Here is an 11,118-nt window from a genome sequence, read left to right as displayed (position 1 = left end):
ATTTGTTGATTGAATGAATATTGTCCCAATTGCCCTGCTGAATCCCTCCATTGGCATCCAGAGTGTCCTTGGAGGTGTGCCTCCAAGGATGTCTCTTCAAGAGGACCTGCTATGAAGAGGATAGGTGTATGACCACCTCCAGCTGCTGCACTTTCAGAGCTGCTGCAGTGTTCATGCCAAGGCCACAGCCCCCCCTAGGCAACCAAGGACTACAAAGGACAGAGCACAGTGGGACTCTAGGGATGGGTCAATTTTGCCCAACACAGGACTCATCTAATGGGCTTTTTCTGCTCTAAGCCTCCCCATTGGCCTGGCCAAGACTTTCTCAAAGATGCTGTGCCAGTTATCAATGTATTGCCCCTCCACCCCAAATTCACCCCTCAGTGCCTGCTCTAAGATAATGAGCAGGACTCTGGGCACCGCCCTCTTTACAGTGAGATGCTAAACTTCTCCAGTAGAGGGTGCTGGAGGAGACATACCAAGAGGAAAGTAGGCTTCTCTTCTTGGTTCTGGGGTATACGAGTGTGTATTCCTATATAATCTGCTTTCTGCCCCAAGACCAACCCTCTCCCACAACACACACCTTCCTACTATTCTCCAAGTCATTCTACTCCAGTCACTGTGGCCTCCTTGATGTTCCACGTTCCACAAACTAAAATCCTGCCTCAGGATCTTTGCACTTGCTGTTTTGTCTTGTCATATGCCACCTCTTCTAAGAGGCTTCACCTACCACCCCCAAACCCCTTTTAGCTCTGTCCCTTTATCCTGCTGTTTTGTTCCTTCATAGCACTGATTACTGTGTAACATACTGTATATTATACTTACTTATTCCTTTTTCTGTCTCCCCCCCTACACACACACACACACACACACACACACACATAAAGAAGCACCTCCTCCATGAGGCCAGACACTTTGTGTGTCTCGTTCACTGCTGCATCCCCAGGGCCTAGATTAGTACCTGGCACACAGCAGATAGTAAGTATTCTGCCTTTCCTAATCCCACCTATCATTTAAGGCTCAACCCCAACCTCTACTCCTCCAGGAAGCCCTCCCTGATAAGTGGGGCCCTGGAAAGTGGCTTACTGCCTCTCACCTACTGTCCTGCCCAATTTTAGGTGTAATGTAGGCTTTATGGCAGGTAGAGACTGCGGTGGAGACTAAAGGCAGATGAGAGCAGGCCAGCTTTATTGGGGTTAAGTGGCGGGGAGGGGCCTCCATAGGCTCCGGGCCAGGGCAGAGCTGCAGCGCGAGCAGCTGGGATGCCACGTCACTTCTTCCACTCCTTCCTTTCATAGTCCCACCGGGAGGCCAGGCCTTGCACGGGGTTGCCCTTCATGTCCAGGATGCGCTGGAGCTGCTGGGCCTTCCACTCATCCATCAGGGTGATGGGTTTCTTAGGGAACACTGCAGGGAAGGAACCGGGTAGGGACAGGGGCATGCGGGACCCTGCCAGGCCCACCCCCTCCCGCTGAGCCAGGGTATCCAGGCACAAGGTCAGGGTGCCCTGCATGAGGACCCCTCGCCACCCTGTCCATCCGCCACCAGACTCCCCACTAAAGCTGCACTCTGGGGACCTCTGAGTTATGATCCCTGCTCTGCCTTAGACTTGGTGTGGGAACTGGGCCAAGGCCCTTCCCCTTTCTGAGCCTCAGTTTCCTCACCTACTCTGTGACCCAAGGGTAAGAGGAGCACTGGTTTGAAGTCTTTCTGGGTCCAAATCCCAGCTCTACCACTACCTTGCTGTGTGACCTTGAACAAGTCACTTCATCTCTGACCCCCAATTTCCTTACCTGTCAAAAACAGGTCCTGTCCACCAGGGTTGTGGGGATTGAATGTGTTAGTATTTATAATGCAATTGGCAGAATGAGGGAAGATATGAAAACCCCTAATACATGATAGCTACTATAATTACTGAGTTTGCTCCCACTTATTGGGAAGGGTCCAGGATGAGACAGTTTCTTATGCTTCCTGAAGGGGTTGGGAGTGGGAGGTAGGATAGAGGTGTTCACTTTAAAGCTATGGGGACCCAAAGGGTGAACTCACGGAGGCATTTTAGGTGCCTTCATGTGTGGACCTAGAAAGGCCTGGGGGACAGAGCTCCCAGCCCTGCTCACATCCTACTTCCTGGTCCATCTGCCCCTGAGGCCAGCTTAACCTGCCTGACCTTTGTCTCTGGTACTTTCTATTCCAGTGGGTGTGAAAGAAGGGAAAGATCTTTATGGGCACCTATTAGTACCAAACATTGGACTAGAATAGAATTTTTCCCAAAGGTTCTCTCATTTCACCCTCCTGCAAGGTAGGAATTCCCATCACACTTTTACAGAAGAAGAAACAAAGTGAGGCCTCTGGAAGTGAAGTCAATTGAGGCAGAGACTGCCAGCTCATCCCCAACATGCTCCCCTCTACTTCCAGAGCAGTGCTTCTCAAACCTCAGTGCACATCAGAATCACCCAGAGGGATATTAAAACATAGATTGCTGGGCTCCAGCCTCAGAGTGTCTGACTCAGTAGATCCAGAGTGGGGCTGAGAATTTGCATTTCTAACAAGTTCCCAAGTGAAGCTGTTGGTCCAGAGACCCCACTTTGAGAATCACTCTTCTGTAGTAATAAATCACTCTTCTGTAGTAACAAATGTAGTAATAACATGGTCGGTTGGGTACATGATCACTCAGCTAAAGACTATATTTCCCAGCTTCCCTTGTGGCTACGCACGGTCATATGATCACTTCTAGCCAATAGGATGTGAGCAGAAGTGGTGGTGCAAATTCTGGACCTTAGAGAGAGTGTGTCCTCCCTTTCCCTCTTCTTGGCTGGAATGTAGGCTTTATGGCTGGAGCTGGAGCAGCCATTTTGTATGTCAAGAAGGAAGCTGCATGTTAAGGATGGCAGAGCAACAAGACAATAGGAGTCTGATATTGTGGAATCCCCATACTCCCCCTGGCCTTTTTTGTGAGAGAGGAAAAAAACTTCTATCTTGTTTAAGCTCTTGTACATTGGAGACTCTTTGTTACAGCAGCCAAAACAATATACTGAAAAGTTCACGGTTAGTAACAGCAATCAGTAACAACATCGTTCATAACTATGTGCCAGGCACTAGGCAACAGTTTTATAATTAAATCCTCACAAGAACCCTGAGATGTGGGCACTATTATTCCCATTTTACAGATGAGAGAATTGAGGCCCAGAGAGGTAGGGTCCCTACATTGCAACCCAGGCAGCCGTGCTCTGCCCTTCCCCATACACCTCTTTGGGGGACTTTTCAAAACTCTTCAGATGAGTGCCAGCATAATTCCCTTATCAAAGCTTGGCTGGTGGCTGTGGCCACAAGGGCATGGCCGAGGGCTGCGGCCAGCTGAGACACTGCCACTCACCATAGACCCGCTGCCACCAAATCAGCAGACCTGTGAACCCAAAGAAGAAGAAGACACAGCCCAACACTGTCTTCCACTCTTTGGAGCGACGGTTCATCTCTGTGAAGGTCTCATGGAACTGGAGCCGGTACACTGGAGGCAGGTGAGGGGTGGGGAAGGAGGGGCCTCAGGTGCATCCATTCCAAGGGCCCTGGGCCAACTCTTGGCCTCAGGGACCTCCAGCCTCCCCCTCCCTGCAGCAGATGCTGTCCATTCAGCAAATTCTTATTGAGCATCTAGCATGTGCAAAGCATGGCCAGGAGCTGATGGCAAAGCTGGCTCCCAGGGGCACTTCTGGTGGGCAGCACTTGGGGTCACACGTCCCTCCTGCTTCCCAGGGTCAGGCCCCTGCTCTCCCACCCACCTCACCTGCCTCTCTCTGCTCCATCTCCCCACACCACTCAGTGATGCCCAGGACCCTCCATGCTCTCCAGCTCTTACATCCTTCCCCATGCTGTTCCTACTACCTGGCAGCCCCTCCTCTTCAGCATCCAAAGCCGACTGGAACAACGCTCCTCTGGAAGGCCCACCAGGATTCCATCTTTCTCTCTCCCTTGGGTTCCCACAGCCCCCTGAACACACCTCACCCAGCCGCATATCCCGTATTACAGCTATCTGGGCTTGCGTTGGTTCCCCCACTGGACTGGGAGCACCCTGAGGGCAGGAACCCTCAGGGGGATTCACTTCCGTGTCCCCAGCATCGCCTAGCACCAGGCTGTGCACAAACAGTTCAATGAATAAAAAGATGAATGAACAAAGGAATGAATTTCACCCCTCAGGTACGCATTCGAGTCTTTGGGTGGTTCTGGCTGTCTTGTTGGGGGCTCTCCCTGCCCACTGCTCCGTGACAGGCCAGGCCCTTCTTTGCAAAGTTGCCCCCAGCCCCACCCTGAGACCTACAGGCCACCTTCTCAGCGTGGCTCAGCTGCGTCCAGCTGCCCTTCTCCTTCTCCTTCAGGGCCTGCTGCTCTGCGTTGAGCTCCGTGCAGAAGGGCTCATCGGGCATGGGGTAGGAGCGCTGGGCATGGTAGTTGGTGTAGGGGGGCATCTTCTCCTTGCCGTGGGCTGCGGGCACAGGGAGGAACTGAGTTCAGGCTGCCCCTGGGACGTCCTGGCACTAACCGCAGTATTAGAAAGTGGGTGGCACTTACTGAGCACTTACTGTGTGCCAGGAGCCATGCTAAGGCCTTCGGGCGAGTTGACTCATTGGCTCGGCATCACTCTGAGACAGTGATATTTTTCTCTTCATCTTACAGAGGAAGAAACTGAGTAGCTAAGGGACTTGCCGAAATTCACAGAGCAAAAGGGAGCCGGGCCAGGGCTGCAATTCAGCCCCTGTGGCTTCAAATCCTGTGTCCTCTGGAAAGATCTGGGGTGAGGAGGGCACATCAGGCAAAGGCAATGGGTAGGGAAAGGTTCATTGTGATGAACCTGAGATGGCAGATGGGAAACTGCCCCACAAACTGTAAAGCATTATCCCTATGCTTGTTTTTTTTTTTTTAGAAGATGTTGGGGGTACGAGTTTATTAATTAATTTATTTATTTTTGCTGCGTTGGGTCTTCGTTTCTGTGCAAGGGCTTTCTCTAGTTGTGGCAAGCGGGGGCCGCTCTTCATCGCGGTGCGCGGGCCTCTCACTGTATCCCTATGCTTTTAATGAGTGGTCAGGGGCACAGCTTTGGAGTTGCGGAACCCCAGTTCCACCCCGGCCCAGCTCTGACGAGCCCCTTTACCTCACTGTGTTCCACGTCCTCATCCGGAAAGTGGGGAGAGTAAAAGATCCAACTCCACACTGTTGTGGAAGCTTCAAGATAATGCACTCGAAAGGCTTAGCACAGCGCCTGGCACACAGTACGTGCTCCACGAATTCCACTGATAGACAGCGGCTGGCTTCACCTCTGGCTTCCATTCTTGGAAGCTTTCCCTGATGGCTAAGCCCTCAAGGGCTCCATGTGAGTGTCCAGAACAAGGCTGGGCACTCGAAGGGTCTCAGTAAAGCTTCTTCTGTTTATTGTCACCAGAGATGCCCTCAAGGAGGGCATTGGTACCACCGTGCCCAAATAGCATGGGAACTGCTTTGGGCAAAGAGTCCTGGCTCTGGGCCTGTGTGTTTACCTGAGCAATGGAGATGACAGCATAGTATCCACTTCATGTGTTTGCTCTGAAGTCTAAATGTGTTAATCTCTGCAAAAAGTTTATCACGGCTCAGGGTACATAGTAAGGGCTCAATAAATGCTATCTGTTTTTATTCTCCAGAGGGTCAGGAAGGCCCTTCTATCTGGCTGAAGTCTCTCCTACTTTAGGCCTCTTTCTTCTGACTAGCATGGACACAAGGGTCTGGAAAGGCGGTCCAAAGTTCTGTCAGCACCCTCAGCCTCAGGACACAAAGGTCTTAGGGGCCTGAGATACGGGGGTCAGACCCTGAGAAAGCTTGGGAGGAGGGGACGGCTGTCTCTATTTCCTGGAAGAATGTGGCCCCGGACCAAGGGGTAGGATCATGGGAAATGGTTTGGGGCAGGCCCAGGGCAGCATGAAAGGGACCAGGGGCAGCCTGCAGACAGGACCCTTGCCCCTGGCCTTGCAGTTAGGCGAGGGTCAGGGCGGGGTGGGTGTCCAGGTCTTACCAGTGCCTCCCGGGCTGTGGATCCCTCGCATTCCAAGTCCTCCTTTCCTCAGCACCAAGCTCCAGGCAGCTCTAAAGGACATCTGGTGGGGGGGGGGGGGTGTGGGTGAGTCCTGCCCTCTGCCCTCTGCCCTGCCCCTCAGGATCCAGAGGAACAGCTTTTTCACAGGTGTTGTGGCTGGGGGACTGGTCCCCAGGATTCCAAGGTCACAGCCTGCCCCTTCTAATTCTGTATGATATCCCTATGGGGGTTGATGGGCATCCTAGACATTTGGACCCCCCCTCCTGGGACCTCAGTTTACCATCTGAGAAGTGGGAGGAGGCCTAACTCTTAAAGGCAGGACCTGAACAGTTTGGGTCTGGGAGCCTGGGTTCCGATTCCAGCCCCAGCTCATGGTGGCTAGGTTGGGAAACCTCTCTCAGCTGTTTGTCCTCTAGAGGAAACAGGGTGGGAGTCCAGGTAGGGAGGGAGCAGGTCCTGGGATAACTCTCCTCGCTACAGGGCCATCTGCCAAGGTCTCCTGCAGATGGTTTGGCCCCCACCCCTTCCCCCATAATTGGCTGCCTACGTGCCTGGAGAGCCTGCTCTGCTGGACCTGGTGGGAGAGGGAGACAGGCGAGCCCAACCCTCCATCCCCAGGGAAATCTCAGGGTCTGGCATCCCAGGGGGGCAAGGAGGGGACTTAGAGGAGGACACGGACCAAACTGGGACAGAGGGAGGAAGAGAGGCACACATCTGGGGAGAAGAAGGGGGTATCCCACTTCTGGAAATTGAAAGAGGCCCCACATCTAGGGAAAGAGAGGCACCCAATCATTAGAGAGAGGGAGGGGTGTACCATATATGGAAAGTGGGAAGGGGCTGCACATCTGGAAAGGAAGGGCTCCCCATCAGTGATAAGTGGTTGAGAGCCCCATCTATGGGGAGGGAAGGAGTAATCTACATTTGAGGAAAGAGATGGCTCCCCATATGCGGACGGAGGAAAGTTCCCCTCAACTCTGAGCTGCCAGTAGCTGCCCGCCCGCCCCACCCGCCATGCTCCTCTATAGCAGCGCCCCCACGGATGGTAAAAGCCGGAGTCCCAGCCGCGTCTCCCACCGGCCCGGATTTGGGCAGCCGGGGCTCTTCCCACCCACTCACTTACCGTGCGGCTCAGCGGAAGCCAGAACGCGACCCGGGTCTGCGGAGCAAGTAACGGAGAACAGGCTGCAGAGGGACCGGAGCGCTGGCGCCCGCCTCCGGGCCCGCCCCACAGCCTTTCCCAGGACCGCCCCCGCGTGGGAACGTCCTGCCTGGGAGAGCCTAGCCCGCGTCCCTGGGGTCTCCCGGGCTGCGCAATGACTCCCCGCCTCAATTTCCCTGCCCACCGGGGTCCTGCCTCTGGAGGCCACCAGCTGACGCAGCCCTGGGACCAGCTGGCTGTGTGCCCTGGGCTGGCCCAGCCCTGTGAGTCCGCTTGTCCCAGGAGCTGGATCTTCCTGCCTTCACACCTTTGCTCACCGCTGTTTCTTCCACCTGCAATGCTCTCTTAGGGCTTTTGAGGACCCAAGTCTTGGCAACTTTCCAGCCCAGACCCCATGCCTTCCTGCTCCAGGAAGCTACAAGCATCTAGAATCTGGGAGCTGTCCTGTGGTGTACCACCTGGCACGAATGCCCTCATACTCAATGACAGGTGAAAAAAGCCTCCCCCTGGGTTCAAATCTTAGCTGTGTGACCTTCAACAAATGGCCTAACCTCACTGACTTCCTGTTTTCTGAAAAAGAGAGCTAATGATATCTCTTACCTTACATGATCGCTGGAAAGATTAAATATGTCAATAGAAAAATGTGCAACAGGCACATTTATTCAAGAACTATTTATTAAGACCTATTACAGCTGGCATTATTGTCTACTGTTTAACAGGTTAAATGCTTGGGGATTTAGAGACAAACAAAATCAAACACGGTCCCTGCCATTTTAGGGCTTACAATCCAGTTTCAAGCAGAGAGAGGCCTGTGCAAAGGCCCAGAGGCAGAAAAACACAGGTGTGTTCACAGAACAGAGAGAGGCCATCTTGGCCAGAGTGTAATGGGCAAAGGAGAAAGCTGGAGAGAGGCTGGAGTACCAAGCAGGGCTTCATAAGCCACGGTGTGGATCTTGGATTTTATTTTAAAGCTGGGAAGCCAAAAACGGTAAGTAGGGTAGTGATGTGGTTAAATGGAGCAGAACATGCGTCCAGTAAATATGGCTTGGAATTGTTAGAATACTGATTCTGGACTGATGGGTGAAGGCTGTGAATTCTTTCGTGGCCTGGGGCCAGAACTTTCTAGGTCTGCAAGCTCTGGTCCCCTGAGGTGTGCCGAGCACCCACCCACCCATCAGGGTTCCCGTAGCCCATTGAAGCCATACAGACCTGCTCTAGCCAGTGCCTGGAGGAAGGGGCTTAGTGCCCTGGAAGCAGATGAGTCTTAAAGAGCAGGGACTCAGGGGGAGGTGCTAGAGAGACCGTAGAGAGGGCAGGATGCATGTCACCTCCATTCTGGGAGGTGAGAAGGCAGTGTGGGAGTCTGCTGGATGTCAAGAGACCCCAGCTCCCAGGACTGGCCATGCTTACTCCTGGGGGCTGCTCCTCCCCCTTCCCCATGATCAAGGGAATTCCAGATTTGAGAGAACCCAAAGAGGACCACCTTACCCCTTGGATGCTGTCCAGGGTGTCCTGAAGATTAGCCCTAAGGACAGAAGATGAGGTAAGGCCCTCCCTCAGGCAACCTGGGGAGGACACACCTTGAGTCTTGTCAGATCTTTCCAGGGGCAGGTGGGTGCTGGCTGCATTGGGGTGAGGGCAATGTGTAGGCTTTACTGCTGCCACACTCGTGACTAAGTGGCTCCATTTCTGGGCCTCAGTTTCCCCATCCATTACAAGGGCCTCCCAAGGGAGAACTTGACCCTGGAGAACTTGACCCTCTGTTCTTCTCTACCGTCTCCCACCCCCATCTCTGCGGGAATGCCAGGCTCCAGATGTGGAGCAGTGCTGTGACAAGGAACATCTGTTTGGGAAGCCGGCCCCAGGGCTGAGGGTGATGGGGTGATGGCAGGCTCCCCGGCGGCTCAAGGTTGATATAGGGCAGCACCACTGCGTAGAGGGCGATGCCCAGCAGCGTCTTGAGGTCTGGAACCTGGAAATAGTCAGACTCTCCCATAAAGCAGGTCACTCAGGTGTGCTGGGGCCTAGGAGTAGGAGTCTTCCGTGGGAACCTTGGTGGGCACAAGGTGGGCTCCAGATGAGGCATTACACACCACTCACGGCAAGGGGCCCTACATGTGAATGCAGGCTGAGATTTCAGAAACAGCAGGAATAGGAGGTGAGAGGGATCTGTCCCTTTCAGGCGGCCCTGCGGCTCCAACCCCCCAGCAGGAACCCATACAGAAAGGAGCAGCTCTCTCTCACTTGATCAGATTCAGGGAGGCCCTGAGTTTCTGCTCAGACACAAAGACCTGAGCCACAATCTCAGCATCCTGCTGGTACGACCCCTTCCCCTCCCATTCAGGCTTCATGCAGGACCCACCTCTGGCCTCCCAGCCCAGAGGAGATACTGAGGAAGAGCTAGGCCTCATGGAGGACACAAAGCCGAAAGTAGGAAGAGGTGTCGGACAAAGCGTTGCGGACCCGTATCCCCAGCCCCTGGGGAGCCCCTGGAGCCATTTGAACATGGGGAGGAGGCCTGGGATAGGAGGGGGCGAAGCCAAGAAGTGCAGGGACTGGGGAGGAGATATAGGGTAGTCGGAGACCGGAAGGTAGGAGTAGGCGGGGCTTATCCTTAGGGGCGGGGACTGCGTGTAAGAGTGGGCCAGGGAAGAGCAGGGCAACCGAGGCACTAAAGGGATGGGGCCAGTTGGGCGGTGGAGGGGGGGGGGCGGGTGCCGGTAAACAGAGGGGACGTGTTAAGGACAGAGCAGAGCCCGATCCCGCCCACCAGCTGGAAAGCTGACTCCCAGCAGGGACACTGTGATTCCGGGACACTGCGGCCTTCAGGCGACGGGCAGCGCCAGCATGAAGGTGCCCGGACGGCAGCGCAGGCTCGGAGGACGTCGTGCGAAGATCCGCAGATCCAGCAGGGACCAGTCCAGAAAGCGCTTCTGCAACTGTAGACAGGAGGGCCGGCTCAGAACCGACGCCGAACCAGGGCTACCACGGGAGCGGTCGCTAGTGGCGCGTTTCCCGGCCCTAGGAACGATCCCGTGGCGCGATCAGGAGCAGGTGGACGCCCTCGGATGGATTTCATTGGGACGGGACGAGACCGCTGGTGGCCTGGAAGATGGAAACCTCCTTCCTGCAGGTCTGTTATCTCTGCACCACCACACCTGGGGCACGAAGTGAGCGAAGCCCGCGTTGTTCAGCCGGAAGAGGAATTCCTCGCAGAGTTGCAGGGGAGACGTTTGAGGCCGACCCCTCTGGCTGTCACTCATGGCCTCTTGGGCCCCCCCCCACAGGCGGCCGTTATTCTAGTTCCCGCCACCTGCCTCACTCTACTCACCTACGTCCCTCGTCTCCTCCCTCCTTCCCCGTCCTCGAGCTGCCAGTCATCTTTCCCTGGCCCCTTGCACAGTCATTGTGCCCGCACCTCTGGACTCTACGTAGTAGTCTAGCGTTCCACCATCTCCAGCCCTACCCCAGTCCCGTCAGTTATCCCTGGCCTCGCCCAGCTCGCCTAGCTGAGCCCGCCCGCCGGCCCCGCCCGTACCCTGAGGCTCCTCCTCAATCGCTCAGCCCGCGGCCGGCCCCTTGCCCAGTTAGTCCTTCCCGCACTGCCTTCGCAAGACTCGTTAAACCCTCTTCCTGGCTCTAGCCTTGCTCTTTCAGTCATTCTGTGGTGCCGCCCACTCCCGAGCCCCGCCCTTACTGTCAGCCTGCTCGCCACAGCACGCCCCAGCCGAGCCCCCACCCTGTCAGCAAGCCCCGCCCCCGCAGGGCACAGCTCACTTTCCCTAGATCCTCCCCGAGGCCCTGCCCATTCTGTCACTCCCCTCAGGCCCGCGCCTGCTCCGGCCTCGCCCCGACTGTCACGCAGGCCCTCCCTGTCCGTCCCCAGGGCCCCGCCCCCTCCAAC

General features: G+C 55.3%; 1 protein-coding gene across 1 annotated transcript; it reads right to left on the bottom strand.

Annotated features, from left to right (window-relative positions):
* Positions 1-368: 368 nt before the first annotated feature.
* Positions 369-10,740, bottom strand: COX4I2 (cytochrome c oxidase subunit 4I2). Its single transcript, XM_060285448.2, is given in 8 exon segments — positions 369-1,407; positions 3,374-3,505; positions 4,313-4,477; positions 6,035-6,116; positions 7,176-7,211; positions 8,703-8,856; positions 8,858-9,325; positions 9,985-10,740. Coding segments are annotated over 7 exon segments (750 nt in total). The 5' UTR covers positions 8,902-9,325; positions 9,985-10,740; the 3' UTR covers positions 369-1,270.
* Between the last annotated feature and the right edge of the window lie 378 nt (positions 10,741-11,118).

This window comes from Globicephala melas, chromosome 15 (genome assembly GCF_963455315.2).
Source record: "Globicephala melas chromosome 15, mGloMel1.2, whole genome shotgun sequence".
NCBI classification, from domain to species: domain Eukaryota; kingdom Metazoa; phylum Chordata; class Mammalia; order Artiodactyla; family Delphinidae; genus Globicephala; species Globicephala melas.
This window is presented reverse-complemented; position numbering and strand designations above follow the sequence as displayed.